General features: G+C 38.8%; 1 protein-coding gene across 1 annotated transcript in view; it reads left to right on the forward strand.

Moving 5' to 3' along the window:
• Nucleotides 1–2,548: 2,548 nt before the first annotated feature.
• GPR179 (G protein-coupled receptor 179) overlaps nt 2,549–25,886 on the forward strand; it is a 47,535-nt gene continuing 24,197 nt past the window's right edge. Inside the window, exons 1-5 of the mRNA XM_087713564.1 lie at nt 2,549–3,597; nt 11,391–11,499; nt 18,285–18,408; nt 25,383–25,594; nt 25,761–25,829. Coding sequence (XP_087569690.1) covers nt 2,720–3,597; nt 11,391–11,499; nt 18,285–18,408; nt 25,383–25,594; nt 25,761–25,829 — 1,392 coding nt within the window. The 5' untranslated portion in view covers nt 2,549–2,719. The remainder of the gene's footprint in view (nt 3,598–11,390; nt 11,500–18,284; nt 18,409–25,382; nt 25,595–25,760; nt 25,830–25,886) is intronic.

Here is a 25,886-nt window from a genome sequence, read left to right on the forward strand (position 1 = left end):
CCTGGTGACATTTGTAGTCATTAACAGAGCTTTACAATTCACCATGTTATGTAATCACAGCCTATAAAATAAATAAACCTAGCAGCAATGTGGGGAATTCGAAAGAGCATTCTGGATCAAGACACATGCCCTTGTCACGCTCAATGAGATTTAAAATTTATTCTCTTTGTTACAGCCTTTTATTCATTCATTCATCCATTCATTGATTATGTGCCATCAAGTTAGTGTGGATTTTAGTGATCACACAGATAGATTTTTTCCCATTACAATCTGTCCCCGATCTGGCCCTTTAGATCTTCCAGTGGTTTACTCATTGCTGATATAACTAAGTCGATCCACCCTGCTGGTGGTCATTTTCTTCTAGTCTTTCCTTCCACCTTTCCCAGCGCTTCTTCAGAGAACTAGATCTTTGCATAATCTGTCCAAAGTAGGCTAATTTCAGCCTGCTCATTTGTGTTTCAAATTAAAAACATGGGGAGATTTGTTCAGTAATCCATTGTTAGTTTTCATGACTGTCCAGGGTGTCCTTTGGAGTCGAGACCTATCAACATTCTTTCTATCCTGTTTTTTCAAAGTCCACTTTTCACTTCCATAGAGTATAACATGGAATTCCATTTGTTGCACTATTCTTTGTATGTTTAGACATATCACAGCTTCTGAATTATCTTTTCCAAGGCCTTCACAGCTGCTCTACTAATTGCTAGTCTCTGGGGTATTTCTTGACTGTTCCATATCTGAGCCATTTGCTTTGTGTTTCTCTGTTGCCACTCAGCGCTGCCAAATTCTTTGCCCTTAATCCTACTCTTATGATGTAGGCAGTGTTTGCTCATTTGTTTATTTGATTTACAACCTATCTTTCCATTTAAGCAAGGCCTCAAGGCAATCATTATTAATTAAAATGAAGAGTAGAAAAAATACCAAATTTGTAAAAATAAGTAAATAAGTGGATTAACCTTAAAAGCCTAGTGAAAGGAATGTAGTCTTTACAATTCTTCAAAATGCTGAGAGAATAAGATCACCGGTGCCTTGAGAAGTACATCACACCGAATGAAGAATGAGAAGGTCTCCCTTACCTGCCAGAAGTGACTTTCTGATACAGAGCAGCATCTTCAAAAGGACTTCTCAGGCAGATCTCAGTTGCTGCATAATTCATAACGGAAGAAGCAGTCCCTCAGATGGGCAGGATCTAAGCCATTTAGAACAACTTAGATTTTTTTTAAAGTTCAAAACTGCAGACTGCTATTGGTCTGATAAAAGTTGTCTTCCCTCATTGGCACCCAACTATTATATATGACAACAGCCCCCAAAGTAGAGCCAGCAATGGTATTTGTGTTTTGATAGAGGTTAATTTACCAAAACAAGATGCTTGAATTGTAATCCAACAGCTATGTTGTGAATTACTATTATTTTATTTTTTTCAATTATTAAATAAATTATTGAATAAAATAAAATAAATAACTCATCAATTATAGCAATTGCAACATGCCAATAAATATAGCTCTCAATTACATTCTTATATTCATATGAAAAACAGTAAAACAAAACAGTAATTCAAGATTGAACAAAAGTACAGTATAATTATATACTATGGAAAATTAACTATGTATATATACAGCGGTGGTCATTTTTATCGCTCTCTATATCTATATTTCTATTATCTGTCTGTCTATTGCTTTTGATGACTCCCAAAGTGAATTGATCCAAAACTAAGCTGTGGTACTGGGAAGTCTCTGTAGGACTGAATTCTGATATAGACTGGTCTTAAACTGTTTGTATCGCACTCCTTGGAATTGCTCTTTTCACTCTTCATTTTCTGTCTACATTCTTGAATTATTTCAGTATGTAGTTAACAATAGTCCTTGTTCCCCTTCTCTTCCTCCTGTTCTTTTCCACACTCCTTGTCCGTAAACAGTTAATTAAATTTAGCAGCATTATAGGAACATCAGTAGGCAGTAGGTGACCTTATAAATGAATATCGTGGTGTTAGTCAAGCTGATGAATGGAAGGGAGGAAAAATAAAGGAGGGGAAGGAGAGAAAGGGAAGAGAAGAGTGAGGTGGGAAGACAAATTTCCTGTTGCCATGGTACTCCATGCAGGATTTGGTTGCTTGTATTACTGTCAGATCCAGATTCCCTAATGGAAGTAAAGTGAGATAGAGATAGACTGAGAGACAGATTCTATTATCTTCCCATCTTTCTCTCCCTCCCTCCCTTTCCCTCTTTCTGGCCTGAAACAGGATGTTTCCATTTCAAGCATTAGCAAATAAGGCTGTTGACTGAGCTCTTAGCATGTTTGTGTATGTGGATGTGTATGTGGATCTGCAGAGATTTAAAATCCTATGCATATAATAGTAGTCAGGGAGGGAAAGGAGAGGGGGGAAGTGCCAGCAGCTGCTCATATTGTGGTGACGTCTGCTCCATCACCAGTCAGGGAGGGAAGATATAAGGGACAGCAAAAAATAAGAGGGTGGGAGACAATGAGAAACTCCTGCAAATTATAAAAGGAGGCAGGATATTCAGCAAATGTGACACTGTTCTCTGGGGACATTCATTTTACAGATTGACTGGCTCCTTCTTCGCTTCTCATGGCTTTATTCCTCTACTTTCTGATCATCTCGACATTTCCATCAAACACATCAGGAGTTCTCAAGAGGGCTTTTCCATGGTTGAAATGATTTCAGCTGGATGACACAGGTATTTTCTACACCTTTTGCTAAACCATGGAGACTTGTCGTCTTGGACTTCTTCTTTGGTGCTTCTATCTCAAACTCTTACAGGCAGCTGAAATCTTACAACAACAACAGCAATCAGCTCCACTCAAAGCCAGGACACCAAAAACGAAGGAGTGGATGCCTTCATCTTCATCTTTTTTGGTCTCAGCTTTCACTTGGGTGCCTACCCTTAATTTGAATAAGGCTGAACCTGAGGGATCGGAGCCAGCAATGACCTTCCTGTACTCTGGAGATGCCCTGAGTCTCTCACAAGCCAACTGTACCCAGAGATTTGAAATGAGGGCTTTAGTGAAGGACTCTCGCCCTCCACCAGCCTTACATTCCTATCTACGCAGTGCTACTGACACCTTGACCCATGCCACCAATTTCCTCAATATGGTCTTTCAGACTAATGACATTCGGGAATCCAGTGTGAAAGAGGATGTAGAATGGTACCATGCCTTGGTGAGAAGTGTTATAGAAGGGGATTCTCAAGTTTACCGAGCCATATTGACTTTTGATGCTCATCCTTTGTCTTCCAAGCCCCAGTTGATACTTCAAGCCACGAAGGGGAATAATGAGATCTTACTTCAAGATCTTTCTGCCTTTTCAGAGAATCTAAGGAATCTAACTTGGGAAAATGAGTGGTACAATTTCTTTAGGTTACAACGGACTCCACCGCTTTATAAGAGAATTCTCAGCAATGACCTTAAGACGCTAGACACCCCCAAATGGAGCCAAGGGGATAGTTATGTGATGGATCAGGGCTATATCAAATGGTCCCCACCTTTCCTGGAATGTGAAGATGGAAAATTCTTGCCCACCTGGATGGTTACACTCTCCTCTTCGTTCTATGGCCTCAAACCCGACCTCAATCCAGAATTCAAGTGAGTGGAAGAGGATAGTGATAAGGGGTGAGATTTTGATCCAAACCACATAGGATACAGGAGATCCACCACTGGTTCTTCTCAAATTAGAATAATATAAACAGTTGTTAGGGAACTGGGGAGAGAAGAAGCTAGATGGAGAATGTGGAGATAAAAAGTTATCCAATACCTTTCTCAGTAGACTGAAATTTGCTATTATCATCATGCATAGAAACTAAATACATTCATCACTATTTATTGCTCAAACGCATATTCTATTGAGAAGCTCATCAGGATTTGCAAACAGCTGCTTACAAATATATTGCAAAGTTTAAAAAAATTAAACTCTATCTCAGAACCTACTATTAAAAGTAAGAATAGCAATAATAACATTAACATATATTTATCTAAGCATGTATAAAGTACTTTGTTTACATGGTTAAATAACGATTGCTTGCCCTTTGGCTGGAATAGTTTAGGATAATCTCTAAAATAGAAAGGTTATTTTCAATTTTTCTAAGGGAGAAGTTGAGCTATGATGCCTTAATACCCAGTTGCAGTAACGAGTTGTACTTAAATATAATAAGAAAACATTGAGTGTACATTCAAAGGCAACTTTTAATTTATCAATATTCTGAGATAAATTCCTAACAAATGCTATCTTAATGTCTGGAATCTCAATCTATCCATCACACTCTGATTACGAGGCTGGCCTGGAAGGAAGAGAAAATATCTATTCAGTTTTAGCATGTATTCTTTATTTTAAAGAATATCAAAAATTATACTGATATTAAATTTTGATATTAAATAAGTATGCTATTAAGTATTTTACAAGCTGGGGTCTTAATAAGACCGTAGAACGTAACTGAAAAAAAACAGAAGTCCTATCTAGAAGAAGACTGAATGGAAGAGAAATGGAATGGGTTGTAGTATACATCAGAAAAGATTTCAGAGGCTACTTATATCATTTCCTACCCACACACAAGGTACTATTATACATACATTTCTATTTACTTATATTCTATTGATAATTTGCAATTAACAAAGGGGAAAACATTTTCAGTATTTATATCACTTTCTTTACTGCTTACCTAGAAGAGATTTTAGGAGTAATAAGAAAAATTCTTTTTCACAAGTCTACTTTGTTATTACTTTATTATTCTTTACAAACCTGATCTCCTTAAATTCATAAATCTGTAGATAAACCTATTTGCACACGGTTAATTTAATCCCATAGTTTACCAAACAACTACTTGACTGGATTTGAACTAAGGTAAGTTCACACAATAAACTTAAGTGATGTCTAGCATAGCTTGATTCACCAAAAGCAATTCTTTTTGATTATATATGGGGGAGGTCAAACTTAAAATGTCCCAAGTCCACAATCTCAATAGTAAATATCTTAAAAACCACCAATTCAGTTTGGGATTATAAGGGGCTGTCAAGGGATAGTAAAGATGATGTGCTGAGGAAACACACCCTATTGTCTACAGCATGTGCTACCTTTTAAGAAGAGTTTTGTACAGATTAAGAAATTGATTCAGAATTAAAGGGGATATTCCAAAGCTACTTTAGGTTAAAAATATGTGTTATATCTTTCACATAAATAAGAACTAAATTTCTTCTGATTCTGCCAATCTGCTGGAAACAGTCCAGAAAGGTTATTTAGAAGTCTAAGCAGATCTTATTTTGAAGGGTTGATTTTCATTACAGAATGCTACCATGGCCCATCTGATATAATCTCACAGCCTGTAGAACAGCATGAATGTCCCTACTTTGCAACTGATCCGCTCAAGTCTACAATCACAATCTTAAGGGTTAGCTATAGTTTAATTCTGGCACCAATCTTGCACTAACAACTAACAAACAGCTGCCAGTAGTTCAGCAAAGATAACTGCTAATGTCTTCTGTAAATATCTATTAAAAGATAGTTTTCAGCTGGACACTTTAAATAATTGCAAATGGCTTGAATTACATCCATTTATTAATTTCTCCTAATATCCCAAAGTAGCTGCTTTTCAGATACTGTGGGGAAAACAGGTGTTGATTCCACTGAAGTGGCCTATGGTTATTCTGAAGGAGAAACTACATTTGCATGAAAAATATTCTATGGTAGTGGCCAAAATTGTGGAAACCTTTTGGGAGAAGTATGCAGTATTTTTATGGTTCGATGGCTAATAACACTATTTTTTTAAAATCAGTACCATAAAATTATATATCAATGGAAAGATGTTTTAATTGAGAATGTAATGCAACAAAGTTTGTTCAATTATTCTATGAAAATTTATAGCCAGATAGACCAGCAATAAAACCCAGTTAATAGAAGCAATCATTCAATCTTGGTTTCACATTCTAACAGCTGCAGAACTAAAAGACTTGGTTCACTCTATGGGAAGACATTGTAAGGCCCTAATTCATGCTAAAGGTTACCCAACTAAATATTAACTGACAGAGTGATAATTTTTGTATATAACGTTTTTGTATGGTGATAATTTTTGTATATTTTGTTTTTTCTATGTGTTTCACTTTCCTTCTTTATTACTGCTATTCTAATATCAAACCCTTCATAAACATTATTGCTTTACATTCTTGATTAAATTATCTTGCCATTGATGTGTAATTTTATGGTACTACTACAACAAAAGAAAGTGGTGTTATTAGCCATCAAACCTCAAAAATACTGTACACTTTTCCTAAAAGGTTTCCACAATTTTGGCCACTATTATACATTCAGATCACATTGTCATGGTGAACTGCAGTTTATTCAATTAACTTTATTTTGTAGATCCAGAAAACATTCTGAATCATAGTGGCTGGATTAGGACAATGTAATCGTATCTGTACAATTCTACAAGATTTGGGCTGTAAAATCCATATAATCAATAGACAACGCCAGAGACATTCAACATGTATGATACTTTGCTGTTTTCTAACATTCATGTGAATTTTTGCAACCCCCAAGATATTAAAAATCTGTATATGCTCCTTCTTATCAAATAATTCAAAACAGATAAGCTTATTAAAAGTACCATAGAATTTTTTGGGGGGAAAGCTTGTTGTTCGTATGTGTATACTTCATTCTACCTATCATCATCTAGCTGTCTGTCTGTCTGTCTGTCTGTCTGTCTGTCTGTCTGTCTGTCTGTCTATCTATCTATCTATCTATCTATCTATCTATCTATCTATCTATCTATCTATCTATCTATCTATCTATCTATCACCTATCTCTGAAATACTGACTACTTAAATGTGACATATTAATTCATGTTGCAGGTTGCCTTATCATGTTTTTCAGATCCATGAGTCCCATAATCGTGATTTGTAGCTGTGACTCCTTTAGACTAGTTAATCTAATCATACTACGGCATGCCACATTCAAGGATAATAGATGGTTAAGCAGATATTATTCTTCCAGGAAAACAGAGAAGCTGAGCTATTATTTTCAATGAAATGTATGTAATCAGGTCTTGTTTTGAGAAACAGGGTCAGGAGAAAGTGTATTAACTCTCTGCCATCCTGCTCATGCTGATCCTTTACAGACCGTGTTGTTTGTTCAATAAATAAATTGGGAAGTGCATAACTGCAATGACAGGAAATAAGGTGCTAGTGGGATGATTAATTTGGTCATCTATGGCAGTGGTCAAATGGAGGAACTCTGGGAGTTGAAGTCCACAGGTCTTAAAGTTGCCAAGGTTGGAGACCACTGATCTATGGGATGATCAGCAGGTTAATCCTAGATTTAAAACAAGCATGAGTTAATATGTTAGACCTACTGCATTCTGGTGGTCATGTATGTAATTTACAAATTAGGAAAGGGTTGAAAAAATATCTACAAATGATACCAGCCCTGACCATCCCATGCCAAAAATAGGCAAATGCTAAAAAACAATTTCTTCTCTCACTTATCCCATGAATTTAAGAGTCCAGTGAAGCTGCAGATGGTGGGGAGACTATTTGGGAAATGATTTTTTTTTAAGATTCTTTATTCAGGATTGATTTTATAGCAACAAAATGAGGAGAGAGAATAAGGAGGGCAAACATCTCAAGAAATGGTATTCTGGATTTTATTTCTATCATTTCTCCTATGAGAAGGATTCCTGCTTTTCAAAAAATTGTTACTTTATTTTAAAGTGTATTTTTAGTTTAAGATAATTGATGCAATCCTAAGCAGTTTTGATAGGATTTGTATTTGGAAAGACAGGATGTAACAAAGCAACAATAATGCTACTAATAATGGAGTCATTATGAATTGTCTTCAGAAAAACATATTGGCTGCATTTTTATACATTTACCTATTGATAACAACTACGATTTATACAGTTACTCTAATGCAATTACATAGGTTTACATAACACAGCAAACCAGAGACATATGTCATGGACTGATCTATACAACATGCTGTGGGCTAAAATCTGTTTGCTCATTTTATGATTCAAAGGGGAGAATTTGTATTTCATATTGAATTACAAATTAAATGCAGGTAGGTCTTGGTGTACCATAATAATTCAATCTGAAATTGTTGTCACTAAGTGACGCAGTCATAAAGGATGAAGTCACATGACTGCTTTTCTTAGTAAGGACTTTTTACATGACTCTGACTTTTGAATTCCTGCCAGCTTCCCCACTGACTTTGCTTGTGGGAAGCCAGCAGGGGGAAGTTGACAATTGCAATCATTTAACTGTGGCTTGCTGTGACATCATGTTTGTGAACTGCATGCTAAGCATCTTGATCACAATCACTTGACCGTGGGGATGCCACAATGGCCAGAACTTATTCAATGCTGTTGTAAATTTAAATAGTTGCTGAATGAGTGATCATAATCCAAGGACCCTCTGCAATGCATGTTAGCATAATTTGAATAAATTGAGCCTCTATAGTTAGATTGAAATTCATTACAACATATGATTTCCCCCCTCCCATATTGAATGAACTATAATTTTGGTAGCACAAGTAAACATATTTTTATAGCCAGGGTGCTATGTAGGGTCAATGTGATTTGCTAAGTTTTAACTTACATGTTTATTAAATTATGGCCATCTTTGTTGATGACTTTGGGAGGGTAACAGTTAAAAAAATAATGTAAACAATTAAATAAAACTACAAATAAAATAAAGTAGCCTAACAAACATCCGGATGCAGGTTATAAGAACTAAGAAACAGACATACCCATAACATCAGGACCCAGGCTTAATGAAAAAACCAGATCTTCAAAGATGGGTGAAAAGCCAGCAGGAACAGGGCAAATCTGACCTTTTGGAGAGAATCATGTCTCATAGTTGTATGACAGAAAAGGCTCTTTCCTGAGTCCCACCAGAGATGGGATTCAGAGCACGTCTCTTCTGCTAAATCTAGTAGGAAAGGTAAATCCAACTGGGGAGCGTGTCAGACCTGGAAGCCATCTTTTACCTTTGGGACCTCAGGCCTGCCACATTTTCTACATTTCTGGGACTTCAGGCCTGCCACATTTTCTACTTATACAGAGTGTGGGTGATATATAGTCAAAATAACATTCCTTCTCAGAAAGTCAAGACCATCTTGCCCTGCAGCTGCGATGAGGTGACTGGGAGGTATCTCCAATTTCTGATGGTGCCGGATTGGATCATGTGATGGACTTATGCGTGCTGGGCAGGGACTTAAACTTTCTTTTGGGCAGGGAAAACCTGGAAACTTTCAGATTCAGGTTTTCCCAGAGGTGCCAATATGACATCTCTAATAAAATGGAACTTTGAGGAAAGTCAAACCTTGGAGTGTTCTTTCTTTGGAGTATTACTTGGAACCCTGACAGAGAGAGGTTTCCAGAAATAAGTTAATTTCAGATCATGAACAGCTTTAAAGTAATTACCAGCACCCTTTGTTGTACCCGGAAGCTTTCTAGTAACCAGTGCAGTTCATGGAAAAAAATATCTCTTGTGCTGAATAACAGATGCTTATGATTGCCCACACCACCACATTTTACCCCAGCTAAAACTTCCAAATCCTCTTCAAGGGCAGCCCTTGTGTAGAGCATGTAGCAGTAATTCAAACAAGAGGTGAGTAGGGCACGAGTGACTTTGAGCAGTGCCATCCAGTGCAGGAAAGGCACAATTGATAGGCTGTCACCTGCCCTTCAACCAGTATTTGTGATCCCAGAAGAACCCCAAATTGTGTACATGGTCTGTTGGGAGCAGTGCAATCCCATCCAAAACAACAGATGGAAAGTCCCCAGAATCAGGAGGTCTTAAAAGCCAAAACCACTTGATCATACTAGGATTGAACTGAAGTCTCTGGTTCCCCTTCCAGACTTCCGTAAGCCTCTAGACACCAAGCCAGGATTCTACAGCATCACTCAGACACCACCTGTTAGAGATACATAAATAGGTATCATCAACCTACTGATGAAATCTCACTTCATACTAACAGATGACTTCACCCAGCAGTTATATGTACATGTTAAAAAGGAGAGGAGGGAGCCTGGTCTCTGTAGCACCACAAATAATAGGGATAATGGCGTGGACATCTCCTCTACTATCCACTACAGTCTGTCAACCTTAATGTAGGGCTCAGTATATTGTATTGAAGCAATCATTGTAGTTTTTAAGTAATAATTCATGGCTTAATGTAGTATATGGTGGCACAGTGGCTAGAATACAGTATTGAAGGCAAACTTCCCACAGCTTGGAGTTTGATCCTGATAGGGCTCAAGGTTGACTTAGCCTTCCATCCTTCTGAGGTTAGTAAAATGAGGGCCCAGATTGTTGGGAGCACTATGCTGACACTGTAAACTTCCCAGAGTGAAGAAATCACTGTGGGTAGTATGTAAGTATATACATTATTACTATTGTTATATGAACCCAGCCAATTATGATTTATGAACAATCCATAGTTAAATCATTGCTTGATATGAAATGTGATCCCAATCATAGACTTGCCATAGATCATTTAATATACAAATTGGCCTTTGATGAGTTGCTGCTTTTTGAGATCATACAAGTTCATACAAATAACAGAACCAATTTGATTGAATATAAAACAATTGTCAAGGCTCACAACAGCTTATTAAATCATCATTCAGGATATACAAATTGCAGGGTTAATCTGTTAGAAAAACACATTATAACTTCACAACATACGAACCCATTAAACATCTTTGCATGATGCAATAGGCCAGTGTGAAAGAATGCACTTACTATATTGTAGTGCCATTCTACTTTCTGTGGCTAGTTGCTCTTTAACTAAGAGTATCTTGTACTTTTGTGCTTTTACTTTCTGCTTTGCAGGTCTTATTCTTGTGTATCACTAAAGCTGCTGTACCCTGATATGATGCAAAGAAAGAATATAAAGATAGGGAGAGAGCAAGGAAGGAAGCCAAGTTGCTAATATTGTCAACTTTTTCCGTGTCATAGTGGTTTTTTCCTCTAAAGAGTTGGAGCATGCTTACTTGATGATCATGGGAATAATTGATGCAAATCCCAAATTACATAATCCAAGGGCTAGTGAAGCACCATTCCAAATTCTGTGTGTTAACTTCACTTTTCTAATTTAAAGCAGCAGGGTATTAAAGATGTACTGAATATATTTAGGGTCAATTCCATGCTTCCCCATTCAGTAAATGTTTCAATCCCTTCTCTTTGTCTTCTCATATTTCTGCTACCTCCTCAGATAGGATATTATTTTGCTTATACACATGGATTGTTCATCAGAGCAATTCTTAATACATTTCAGCCAATGGCAATGTCATCTGCAGTGATTATATGGTTCCATATAATCAAGTATTAGAATTGTTGAATTTCTTCTTTCCCGATACATGCTAAAACCATCACCTTATCTGTTCCAGAGGGGTCATGAGGCTGGATGTTAAAATCCAAAATGTTGATATAAACCAGTGTGCCACTAACGGAGGATGGTTTGCAAACACACATCAGTGTGATCTCAACAGCACCCAGGTAAGGAGAGCTTTGGGGCTCTGCTCCCAGCTATACTATCATGTCAGACTGTGAACTGGAGGGTCTTCCCTATTATTGTGCCAATCCTCTGGAACCATTTTTCCATATATATATATATATATATATATACATATGGTGATGGAAAAAGTGTGTCTTCCAGATGTTACTGAACTACCCATTCCAGTTGCCCCAGGCAATGGCCATAAGATTGAGGGATGCCCAGTTTCATTTTAGCAGTATCTGGAGGACAGATGTTCCCCATCCCGTCTAATGTTCTTATTTAGAATTGTGTTGTAATAGAGTTATGTATACTTTAAAAATAATTAAGAAAAAGGACTTTGAATTCCACATGTACACAAGACCATCACTTAACTGCTGGGCTTATATAGTGTATTGTTGCTGTTGCTGTTGCTGTTGCTGTTGCTGTTGTTGTTTTACAGGTAGTTATCGACATGTGATGGTAATTGAGCCTAGCAATTACAGTCATAAGTCGTGATGATCATAAAGCAGGTCATCATGTGACTGTGGGATGTTGCAAACTTCCATAAATATGGGGTGGTTGTTGAGCAATCAAAATACATTCCTATGATTGATGGGGTTTTACACTGTAATACAGGGTTGTAAGTAGCTTTTAGGCTACAATGGAGAGTCCAATTTAATGTTGAAACATCTTAACTTGAGGAATATTTATATCTTTTTGCCTCTATCTATTCATGTATACTATATATATATATACAACAAAGAAAACGGTGCAAGAAACAAAAAAACAGAATGAAAAATGTAAAGAAAAGTTATGATTTGCAATCTTTTTTGCAATCTTTTTTTCAACAGATAGTTATAAATTTATAATCCTTCCTCCCTCTTAGATACTACACAAATCCTTTCAGCCTCTTACTTAATCTACATCTTCCTAAATCTTCAAGCCACAAATCACCATGTCATTTCTTTCTTCTTTCAACAAAAAATCCATACTGCATAAGGTTTCCAGACTTTCAGAAAACTTTTTGTTGTATTTTTTCCCCTCTGACTATACAGGTCAATTTTGCCATTTGTAAGAACTATGACATTTTCATAATCCATTCCTCCACTGTGGAGATTTCATTATTTTTCCATGGGCTTATGTGGTGCTTTCAAGAAGGAAGAATGATTTTTGCGCTTTCCTTCAACTCACTAAAAACAAACCCATCTTACAGAGACTATGACTGTTCCTATCCTCTTAGTTTACATCCTATAATATTTGAAACACTACACAGCTGGCTGCTATTTATTAAGTAACCATGCCACTTCTCAAGTTTCGAAGGGAGTTTGAAAAAAATTGTAGTTGCTTTAAGAAATTCACTCATTAAGGTTAATCTGACTCTTAATAATTTAAACTATATGAATGTAATGAGCAAATATGTAGAATAGCCATCAAGAAGGTGCTTTCTTCACAGTAGACAGGAGAGAATTAACTGAATTCATTAAAAAAAGCAGAACAGTGTCTTAGTCCAGTCCATCTTAGTAACTTTAACGTGAGTCTTATGAAATCCACTTATGCTGGGTGGGGAATTCTGGGAGCCAGAAGTCCACACATCTTAAAAATTGCTGAAGTTGCACAACACTGTCTTACCTAAGGAATGTTTCTTGTCAAATTAACCCTAATTTTACCTCTATAAAAGTGTTATATTTAGAGAAGTATAACTCCTTGCTGGTTCAGTAAATGCTGCCATCAAGAGAATTTTGGATTTCTGCACCATGGTTTATTTTACCTACAAGAAGGGCTTCTGCACCTCCCAAACACTGGAAAGAATGTATTTGTATTTATTAGTTTGTCAAACATGCACAAGATAGCAGGTATAAATATAAACATAGACATGAACGAAAGAAATGAATACAAATAAATTGGGAAATTAGGACAGGGACGGTAGGCACGCTGGTGCGTTTATGTACGCCCCATTTACAGACCTCTTAGGAATAAGGTAAGATCCGTGGTAGACAGTTTAAGGTTGAAGCTGTGGGGGTTTGAGGATGTTACAATGGAGTCAGGTAGAGCATTCCAGGCATTGACCACTTTGTTGCCAAAGTCATATTTTCTGCAATCGAGTTTGGAGTAGTTTACCTTGAGTTTGTATCAATTGTTTGCCCTTGTATTATTGAGGTTGAAGCTGAAGAAGTCATTTACAGGTAAGACGTTGCAGCTGACAATTTTGTGTACTATACTTATGTCAGACTGTAGGCGGTATAGTTCCAGATTGTCCAAGCCCAAAATTTCAAGTCTGGTGGCATAGGGAATTCTATTATGAATATTTGGAAAACAGCTGGCTCAGTTCAGCCATAGTTCTTTAATCTAAAACTGGAGGGAGAATGAGACCAATTTTTAGGACCAAATCCAAAACATGCATCCCAAGACAACAAATCAGAAAATGAGGAAGGAGGTAGTGAGAAGGAAGAGACACCAAGGCATATAATAGGAGATTCAGGAATCAAACACAGGTTTGGTCATTAAGGGCTCAGATGCTTATAAACTACTGCTCAATATGTGAGGGGGAACAAACAGGGAGAACTTGAGATCCTAGTACGTGAATACAAGTATGATATTGTAGCTACTACTGAAATGTGGTGGGTTGGAATCCATGATTAGAACATACTGCTAAAAGGATATAAATTGTTCAAATTTATAAAAATGTATAAAATGAAACAATAAAAGAGGGAGAGGAGTTGTCTTTATGTAAAGAATAGATCTCTATAGAGAGAAATTGGTGGAAGTTTGTCCAAGGGAGATTCAACATAGAATCTCAACACAGCGCTCTATCACTGAAAAGATTTTTTAAGAAAAGATTGGACAGTATAAGGACTTCTGCCTTGGGGGTTGGACTAGAAGACCTCCAAGGTCGTTTCTAGCCCTGTGAATCTATTATTCTGTGATTATTTACTTCGTCCAATTTGTCTGCTGAAGAAGAGAAAAATAGTAGAGTTCTGATTACATTAAACTATCAGTATGCATTGCATATAATTTTCTTCCTGTAAAATAATTGGAAAAAAGAAAACTCTTGACTCAATATGGACTGTGGCTTAATATGTTTTCTGGTCCTTTAAGTATTCAGTATGTATTCAGTAGTAATGTTAGCTTTCCTTTTGGCTGTAGTTGCTTCTCAAGGGATTAGTATACTCAGCAGCATTAGTGATCCATTTAGGTTTTAGGAAAAGGGGATTTGGTCATCCAACATTTGGTTAGCGTAATGCTTAAATATTCAGCCATGGATGTCCAGAGAAGGAGGGGGGAATCGTGTTGAGCCAGCTGGAGAAATGAAGTAAATGAAGAGTGCTTTACACAAAACTCAAGGCACTTGCTCCTAATTTAATCCAATAAGATGAGATCAAATAAAGTACAGGGGAAGGGATAGAATCTCCATCTTGATCTTTTAAACATGCCACAGAGAAAAGACATAAGAAGGCATTTCAGAAGTCACGAGGGTTACCTTACTGTTTTGATTCTAACAGTCTCAGAATTTATTTTTATTGTGCAGAGCAAAATACCTCAATTGTAGACACAAAATCATCAACTAATTCTAGATTCCTCTCAAAACTCATGTGTGTTATAAAGGTAGGCTGGTGTGATGAATATATATATATATATATATATATATTGAGGATACTATGGGAATGTGTGTGTGTGTGTATTCTATTTTAAATTGAGAATCTCTTGATTAAACTCTGTTTCCACTCCCACTGAAATATTGATGTACAAAATGGCTACTTACTATCACTAAAATGAAAAACAAAACAAAAACTGTCACCCCAAAAAAGAGAAAGAAGTATACTATTTTTCATGAACTAGCACATAAAAAGTGTACAGTTTGTGCAGGTAAGTCTGTGCGTGCACATCTCAGTAGTACAATATACTTTCCCACAGCATCAAATGCAAAGAAATCATTAATCATTAATGCATTGTAATATCCGCTGACCAAATGCTAACAAGTTGGCAGTCAGGATCAAGATTCTTTACTACTCTCCTCACTGATATTTCTTTGCCACTATATTGGATTTAAATTGAAGAATCCTTCTAACTGAGGCCAACTCTTTGACACGCTCTGATAGTTTTTGAAAAAGGAGAGTATCTTTACAGGATGGAGTTCTATTTTTGCTAAGAATATTTGCAATATAGACAAGAAGACAACTTGGTACCAAGAGTGATGCAGTCTTTGGCCACAAGAGCATAACACACTTTTCTGTATCAATGATGAAATAAATTTGTTATGCAAACAGTGGGATCACTGGGGTGACAACCAGAAAATCTGATTGTTACCAGTGGACATGCTGGTTAGGGTTTGTTACAATGGGCATGCTGTTGTTGGTGTGAGGTTTGTTGGAACATCTATGTAGAATGTTGAAAGAAATCTAGAGGTTGAAATGTGTTCCAGGCAGGAGTTGGTGTTGAACACAAGGATAGAATGGACACCATGAAAAGTGCCAAGAAGGAGAATGCAGTCTACTCATTGTGTGGGGATGAACCTTTAAGCTGAATGATGTTTTGGGGTGGACATTGTCATCTTGGTCTGGCAGCAAAGAAGATACAATTTTTAAATTCTCAGTGGACTAGTAGAAGCTATTGGGGCTGATAATTGGAATGTGCTCTGGCAAGAAAGTAGTTGGTTGATTGTGTATCTCTCTGGCTGACTGGTTGGCAGGTTAGATTCTGGGCTAGGGGCAGCAGTGGGTGACAGGGGAGAGAAAAGGGAATGGCACCTAGTTTCTGATGGGCAGGGAAAGATTTGGTGGGAAACATGAGTTGGTTCACATCACAGAAGATAAACTTGATGCCTGAAACCAATTTTACCTTAAGTCACCAGTATTCACTTACAATGCCATGTTGTCAGATCCTCTGTGCCCCAGTCTCTGGATGCTGTTACTTAATGCCAGGTTGGTCTGTAACAAAGCAATCCTTATATATAATCTAATTCTGGATAAAATGGACAGCCTAGTGGTATAATTGAGAATTGATGCCAAAGGAGGGTATTTCATTCTCAGGGGTGTGCCCACCTGAGTTTTAAATGTAGCATCAATAATGAGCCTACAAAAAGTGGGGGCAGGTGGGATAGCCATTGTTATCTGAGAAGACTTAAAAGCCTTCAGAGGCCATGTGCTGCAATTAAGTGGATGTGGTATCCTCTGGCTGAAGTTGAGCTTTAGGGATCATTTAGATTTATGTTCCAATATTGGCTTCCCTGTTACAGAGCAACATTCTTGCCTTAATTACTAGAAGGTGGCTTTGGGATCTCCAAGGCCAATAGCGCATGGAGATTTGTGGCATTAAGTCTGGAGCAGTTCAGGAATTCAAAGTCACGTACTTCCCCAATTCATTGGCTGTAAAATTCAACCATGTTTGCAATAAGAAAGGTGATGTAGCCATAGCATGTATATACCACTCCATAGTGCTTTACAGTACTCTCTGGACAGTTTACAAATGTGAGCACATTGTCCCCAACAATCTGGGTTCTCATTTTACTGATCTCGAAGGGTGGAAGGCTGAGTCAACCTTGAATCACTCAGGATCAAACTCCTGCCTATGGGCAGAGTTAGCCTGCAAATCCGCATTCTAATCACTGCGCCACCACAGCTAATGAAGTCTTGCTAACACTCTTCTGGTGCATGTGCTCCAGTCATTAAGGCTTTCTAAAGAAAGTATTGGAAATTCTGTAGTCCCAGATTGATGACTCTTGACACAGTTAATGTGATAATGTGGTGCTGGAACCCATAAGGAAATTTGACTGGATTATTGACTGACTAGCTTGAACATGTTGTGGAAATAAGACATATGAGAATGATTTCCTTCTACATTGGTTATTATCAGGGCCGAAATCTTACTCAAAGTCAAACAGGACATTCCTCAGTCACTTTCCCTGAAAAGAATAATTTTGGTTCAGTATCTGATTCTTCACCTCTTGCTGATACTCTTCACCATAATGACTCAATGCGCCAATGTGCATTATTTCGCCAAGGCTCTCTGTCAGAGCTACCTCTTCACATTCTTTTAAGCTCGTGCTTAAAGTTATCACTGATAATATTTAGACACTTTGTCCTCTGCCAACCTTTTTTGTTATTGTGAGTCTTTTCCAATGACTTTTGACTTCACATTACTTGTTTAAAATATTTAAGTTGTAGGTTTTTTAATAAGGTTTTCAGAGAGCAGCCAGGTCCTTGAGAAAGCTGTAAATATATTTCCTTGGAGTCTCTCCATTCAAAGGCAGACTTTGCTATGTGCAATACTATTACTGAATCATAATTTGTATAACTTCTCACAGCATATTATGACAAAAGTTTTCAAACTTTTGGTAAATAGGCTACTAAAACTGTCAATTAAAAATTCTAAGAATACCTTGATTGCAGTAGAGTTAAAGTTTTTTAAGCAGTGCCTAAAGAAGGAAGGAGGGAGGAGGGAGGGAGGGAGGGAGGGAGGGAGGGAGGGAGGAAGGAAGGAAGGAAGGAAGGAAGGAAGGAAGGAAGGAAGGAAGGAAGGAAACATTTATCCCTAATCTCTCATGAAATCCAATCAAATTTTCCAGAAACCAAAGATTATGCAGAACACAGCTTCAAAAACTTCCCCTTATGATGCCAGAAAATTTTTTTTGGCAGGGGGAGGGATTCTGAGATTATAAATGAACAAGGAACAAGATTGGAAGAATATCAGCCAGGAGAACATAACCATTCAAACTATGAGCATTTATAGAGCTTGTCTCTAATAAATTTACTTTTGGAGAGTCTGGAGGGGAGAAAGTGATTTTACAAGTGTGCATTTCTCTTTTCAGTGTATCCCACAGGAAAACCATGGATTTATCCTTGGAAAATATAGTTGTCTTTGCAAACCAGGTTACTATGGAGGACAGAGAACTGCCGCTTCCCACCTTTCTTCAATCAGTAAAGGCTGGACTGGTAAATAGAGACAAGTACAGCTTTTTGTAGTAATATAAGAATTTGAGATACTGTTATAGGTTGTATAGGCCTAAATATATAGCATTTTGGAAAAATAAAATATTGTCTACCGAAGGTGACCACAATGTGAACAATTCTGTAGAAATGGCAGAATATAGAGAGGAAATGCGGTCCTAGTAAATAAAAATAAATATGTAGTTGTACCAATTACATATACTTAGGAATTTTCCTGGAAAAGATGAATTTGGAAAGAACTTTAAGGGGAAAGGGATTGGTTTATTGTTTATGGGAGATATTTTGGAAAATATCTTGAGGTAAACAAAAATAATGAAAAAAAACAGATATAGTAGTTTCCCAAATCCCAAATGTCATGAAAATGGGTATTTATTCTGAAATCCCTGTTTGATTAGAACTTAAAAATACAAGTTAGCTGCTCCAAAATCACTATTGTCCTTAGCAGCTAAGCTAATGACTTTCTAATATGTCTAAATGTTGACATTTTAATATATAGATTACTCTGAGATTATATACTTCATATTGTAATTAGCAATTCTATGGGCCTTTTTTCACTGTTTCTCAGTCAATTTCCTATAATTACCTTATTTTCAGAGATAAGATTCACCTGGTTTACAGTAGTTCAGAAGAATAAGGTGTTAACTTTTTGCGCAGTTCAGTGAACTGGTTGATCCCATCACTGGTTCGACCTACCCCAACCTGCCCTGCTCCTCCCAGGCGCTCCTTATCTCATCCCGCCCGTCTTGGCCAGTGCCTAGAGCCCCGCGCACAGCATAGCTGCTGCTGCTCTCTGGCTCCCTTGCTTGGTTATTTGCCTCAACCACGAAGCCCTGCAGCCCACCCACTTGCCTGCCATCGCTGTGGCCTACCATGTAGAGCCCGCAGTCCAGCTCTCTGCTTTCTATTGCTCCTCTTCATTCGCCTAGACTAGACTCGCCCAGCTGCCTTGGCCTGCTCCTTCCTGCTGTAGCAGCAGAAGCCTTGAGGCAGAGGTAAGTGTGGTGGGTGCCTCCTTGGGGAAGTGGGGCTGAGAACGGTGCTCGTTTCCAAAGCCTCCCATTTCTCTCGGCCTCCCCCTCTACCGCTTCTATCGGCTTGCACCTCCTACTGCTTCTCTTGGCTTCCATTTCCTACCTCCGCCTTCTATTGCCTTTGTTGGTGCTTCGGTTGCTTAGAGAGACACTGGTCTGCCATGACTGCTGCTGCCACAGCTACTGCTCCTATGGCTGCTACCTCATGACCTGCCTTATGACCCAACCTGGCATCTCCCCAAGCAACTGAGGTGCATGCAGCACCAACAAGGGCCAGAAGAAGTACCTGCAAGACCCAGCAAGGGATGAGGCGCCATAGTGCTTCCAAGATGTGTCACCTGCTCTTCGGGCTCAGAGCTGTAAGCCGTTTCTCTCTGCCGCAGTGCCTCCTGAATGTAGCTTACAGCTCCAAGTCCTAAGAGCAGATTGTACATCTCCCTGTGCGAGGCACCAACAAAGGATGGAAGTAGCTGCCTGCCATTTCCTGCTGCAGTCTTCTGGCAGCAAGAGACCCCGCAAGAGATGAGGCAGCCCAGAATTAAATTGAAACTCTTACAGGATTGCAATGAAAGAGGAGGATTCAGGCTGCCCACCTGGGAAAGATACTATCAAGTGGCAGCACTAACATGAGTAAAAAATTGGACAGGACTTAAAAATAGAAGCGTTGGAAAGACATGGTATGCAAATGGGGTGATATGCTTTCCTATGGGATAAAAAACATAAAGCTCACCAGTACTTCCAGAGGCCCCATATAAGATGAGCTCTACTTGATGTGTGGTTAAGGCTTAAACAACAAAACTACATGAAAACACCAAACTGGTTATCGACGTTCATGCATCCGAATTTTATTAATTTAGGGAAAGTAATGATTTATACGGCGATACTAAACAAAAAAGGTGAACTAAAATCTAGAAGAGAATTATATGAGGAAGGAATAGAACTGGAATGGTGGGCTTACTTACAAGTCCAATCTCGATACGTAAAAGACAAAAAAGAATGGGGTATTAAGAAAGAACCCATAGAATTAGACAAAATTTTACTAGGTGAAAGGGAGAAAATGATTAAAAAACTATCAATATCTATTGGATTATACAATGGTAGAAGAGCAGGTAAAGGACACCATGTTAGCATGGAATAGGAACTTTGGTTACAGCATAGATTTGGACAATTGGCAAGACTTATGGAAAAGAAACAGAAAGTTAATTTTAGCCACCTCGTATAAGGAAAACTTACACAAGATGTTCTACAGGTAGCACATCCCACCCATAAGATTAGCTAAAATTAACAAAAACCTATCGCCATGATGTTGGAAATGTAATGCCGCACTAGGGACCTTCTACCATATATGGTGGGAGTGCATGAAAGCCAGGGCTTTTTGGCACCAGATAAAAAAGTATTTGGAAGAGATGCTAAATCAAAGGATGGAATTGAGGCCAAAATTATTTCTACTAGGAACCACAAAAGAAAAATATGGCAAAGGTGGACTATATTTAATGCTGCATATTTTAATGGTGGCAAGACTGCTTTTTGCACAAAAATGGGAAAATAAAGAGACTCTCTCTGAACAAGAAATAATAAATAAGATATTGACATGCACAGAAATAGACAGACTGACTCTAGAGAGCAAAGACAAAGGTGAGACAAAATATCACGAAATCTGGGACAAATGGTACTGATGGTTAGAAATGAGGGGAAAAGGCCAGGGCAGAAAAACACAGACAAGTTAAGAATTGGAAAATATGGTATCAAGAATGTGTGATAGGTAGAAATTGAATATGTATTTGTATGATTAGTAATTATATAAAAGAAAGGATCAACAGACAGGTAATTTGACTGACTGCATGCGTAATGGATATAAAATGAAATTGTTGTAAGATCTAATCACTATATGGAAACGTTTATGCCAGAAATGTCACACTATGTCAGGGGGGGCAAGGGGAGGGGCCAGTCAGTGCTTCACTTGCCCACTAAGGCTCCGGCGACTGTCGCTTTGGTCCACCTGTACCGCCCCAACTTGCCATGAGTGATGTCAAGTTGGCTACACCCACTTAGTCACATTACACTCCCACCCAGCTACGCCTACCCAACTGAAGAACCAGTTGTTAAATTACTTGAATCCCACCATTGCTTAATTTCCTATTTTATCTTCAATGGTCATTGGAAGATACACTATATTGCCAAAAGTATTCGCTCACCCATCCAAATAATCAGAATCAGGTGTTCCAATCACTTCCATGGCCACAGGTGTATAAAATCAAGTACCTAGGTATGCAGACTGTTTTGACAAACATTTGTGAAAGAATGGGTCGCTCTCAGGAGCTCAGTGAATTCGAGCGTGGAACTCTGATAGGATGCCACCTGTGCAACAAATCCAGTCATGAAATTTCCTTGCTCCTAAATATTTGACAGTCAACTATCAGCTGTATTAAAAGAATGTGGAAGTGTTTGGGAACGACAGCAACTCAGCCACGAAGTGGTAGGCCATGTAAACTGATGGAGTGGGGTCAGCGGATGCTGAGACGCATAGTGTGAAAAGGCCGCCAACCTTCTGCAGAGTCAATCGCTACAGACCTCCAAACTTCATGTGGCCTTCAGATTAACTCAAGAACAGTGCGCGGAGAACTTCATGGAATGGGTTTCCATGGCCGAGCAACTGCATCCAAGCCATACATCACCAAGTGCAATGCAAAGCGTCGGATACAGTGGTGTAAAGCACGCTGCCACTGGACTCTAGAGCAGTGGAGACACGTTCTCTGGAGTGATGAATCATGCTTCTCCATCTGGCAATCGGATGGACGGGTCTGAGTTTGGCGGTTGCTAGGAGAACGGTACTTGTCTGATTGCATTGTGCCAAGTGTAAAGTTTGGTGGAGGGGGGATTAGTTGGGCTTGGCCCCTTAGTTCCAGTGAAAGGAACTCTGAATGCTTCAGCATACCAAGACATTTTGGACAATTCCATGCTCCCAACTTTGTGGGAACAGTTTGGAGCTGGCCCCTTCCTCTTCCAACATGACTGTGCACCAGTGCACAAAGCAAGGTCCATAAAGACATGAATGACAGAGTCTGGTGTGGATGAATTTGACTGGCCTGCACAGAGTCCTGACCTCAACCCGATAGACCACCTTTGGGATGAATTAGAGTGGAGACTAAGAGCCAGGCTTTCTCGTCCAACATCAGTGCGTGACCTCACAAATGCGCTTCTGGAAGAATTGTCAACAATTCCCATAAACACACTCCTGAACCTTGTGGACAGCCTTCCCAGAAGAGTTGAAGCTGTTACAGCTGCAAAGGGTGGACCGACATCATATTGAACCCTCTGGATTAGGAATGGGATGTCACTTACAGTAAATTCATATGCGAGTAAAGGCAGGTGAGCGAATACTTTTGGCAATATAGTGTACGTCCAATCTGTTATTAAATATATGTTCAGCAATCTTTCAAAAGACCAGTACATCTGACAATCAGTGATGTGCGGTGTTTTATGGCTGGTGAGGCAGTCCTCTCCCCCTGACACCCCACTGACTAAAGCACTTTCTTTTGCCCGCCTGTGCTCATGACAGCCCGTCTGAGCTCTGCTGCAAGCACAGGCGGGCAAAAAAAAGTCTCCTGAGCTGGCGGGCTGCCGTGGACACAGGAGGGCGAAAGAAAGTCTCTTTTGCCTGCCTGAGCTGGCGGGCTGCCTCGGACACAGGCGGGTGAAAGAACGTGATTTTCGCCCACCTGAGCTGGCGGGCTGCCGTGGACACAGGCGGGTGAAAGAAAGTCTCTTTTGCTCGCCTGTGCTGGCGGGCTGCCACGGGCACAGGCAGGCGAAGGAAAGAAAGCACCGCAGGCTGGACTGAAGCCGGAGGCGATGCCCCTCCAGCCAGATAAGGCGGGCTGCCCTCCCTGCCTCTCCTACCCCCTTTCCTCTCTTCACTCAAACAAACTCTCAAACAAACAAACACACACAGAGAGAGACAAAGTTGCACCAGGAGGATTAAGTTTGAATTAACACGTACTTTTTCCAGCTGTTTCAGAGAGGATTTCAACTCTGCTCTTGCCTGCCATCATGAAAAGAAAAAAAATGTAAAAGGAAAAAGGCAAGAGCTGAGGTAAGGCTAGGCTAGTTGCTGCCAGAGTCGCCATGGATGACTCTGCTTAACTGTTTAAAAAAGCCTCTAAAAACGCCCTCTACAGGAGGAGGCAGGAGAACGATGTGCCTCATCTACATCAGGAATTTTTCGGCTTTTAACTCTTGCTTAACTCTGCTCGAGTGATCATACAGTCAGACTAGATGAGGCATGTCATTCTCCTGCCTCCTCCTGTAGAGGGCACTTTTTAGAGGCTTTTTTAAACAGTTAAGCACTAAGCAGAATCATTCACTGTGACTCTGGCAGCAACTAGCTCAGCCTTTTTTCTTTTACATTTTTTTTCTTTTCATGATGACAATGGTGAGGCTCTGCCTTCCCTGCCTCCCCTGACTTCACGTCCCTGCTGACAATACAGAAAAGACTGCCAGTTAATTTAAAGTGGGAAAAATGTGTCTCTGGTACAGTCCCAAGTGAGCATACTACAGACTTTCTGCTTCTTCTGCTAATACATTCATACAACCAGAGTAATATTTCTTTCCAAATTTAAATGAAATAGCAATTTTATCTACTCAAGTTCAATGTGGCATACAGATTCTCAACTTACAACCATTGTTTAATGATCATTCAAAGTTAGTGGTAGGCCATGTAAACTGATGGAGCGGGGAAATTGGCTTATGACCAATTTTGGCTTATGACATTTTCCACAGTCATGTAATCAAAATTCAGACTCTTGGCAATTGGCATATATTTATGACAGTTACAGCATCTCAGGGTTATGTGACACTTTTTGTGACTTTCCGACATGCAAAGGGAGTAGGGAAAGCAGAATCATTTTACAACTGTGTTACTAATTTAATAACTGCAATGATCCACTTAACAACTGTGCCAGAAAGGTTGCAAATGGGACAAAACTCACTTGACAACCATCTCACGTAGCAACAGAACCTTTGGGCCCAATTGTGTTCATAAACTGAGGATTACCTGTCGTCCAACAGAGGAGGTGTTGCCAACTATAATTATTTTCCAATTTGGGATATTTAAGAATTGTGTGAATGAAAACTTGCACATTTGGCCAGATTCTAGGTGCTGAATTAGAACTGTCATGCAGTTTTCTTTGTTCAGTTTATTTCTAACATATTCCTGACTTGAACATTGATCATGTTTGAGGGATCAAGGTCTACAAAAGATTATCCAGTGTTGCCGAATGTCACTACAAAGAGTATAAACTGAGTATTTGGTCCATTTTTTTGCACTTTCAGGGACAGGTTTTGGGATGAGCGTGGGAAATCCTTAAAAGACAAAACTTCAGGCCCAAAATATATGAATGGGATTTAGCCACTTTGCCATTGGATTTGGGCAATGTCGGAATTACTGGGGGACAATATGAATAGTATAGATTGCCTCTACTTGCTTTAAAAACTAAACAGTGTATGATATGGTTCTCTCCAGATAGGAATAGGAATATACAATAGGAATATACAATAGGAATATGGTAGTATACTCCATATCCTGCATATGGATGGTAGAGATTAATGAGAGTTTATCTTAATTTGTTTTGCTAAAAGATTTCCAAAATTCCATACATTTCTCTAAAACCAGGACAAGGAAGTGTGTTTTTTCTTTTAAACTTAGAATGTAAAAAAAATAAAAAATATATTTAAGGGCGCATTAAGTTTTTGTATACGTATGTTTTGAACTGGACACCATTATATCTAAATGTAGATGTCTACTCAAAACTTTTCAAATGTTATGCCTTCTCCTTAAATATGAATATAGAGGACCATTTAGGATGGTGATCAGTAATAGTTATAAACTATTTTAACATATTGTTTTTCTACTCTTTTTCCCACCCTAAGGACAAAGTGCTTCCCAGTATGGAGCAGTGAATTCTGGGAATTTGCTGCAATGCCATCCCTGTCAGGAAGGATGCACCCCCTGTATTGATGGCAAACCATGTCTGATCCAGGAAGACTGGTCTCTACGGGCTATTGTTCTTGCTTTCCAGGCCTTCTGTATGCTGACAGTTTTCTTCAACATGTTAATTTCTTACCATTATAGGAAGAGCAAGGTACGGGCCACGGTGAGCAGTAGAACACAAACTGGGTTTATAAAATGGTTGTCCTGCTCTCTTACTTGCCATTACTTTTTGCAGTAGTTGAAAATTTGCACTACTTTACAACCACCAACCTTGCTTTCAAAGCACCATCATTTCACATTCATTTCTCTTTTCCCAGAGGATTCGGGCCTCAGGGGTTATTCTTCTGGAGACAATACTCTTTGGCTCACTCCTGCTCTATTTTCCTGTGAGTATCTGAATTGGACCCAAAGGGGTTTAGTTATGAGGTACATGGATAGTAATG

This window comes from Thamnophis sirtalis, unplaced genomic scaffold (genome assembly GCF_051295495.1).
Source record: "Thamnophis sirtalis isolate CommonGarterSnake01/CBP01778 unplaced genomic scaffold, rThaSir2_p1.2 scaffold_4, whole genome shotgun sequence".
Taxonomy (NCBI): domain Eukaryota; kingdom Metazoa; phylum Chordata; class Lepidosauria; order Squamata; family Natricidae; genus Thamnophis; species Thamnophis sirtalis.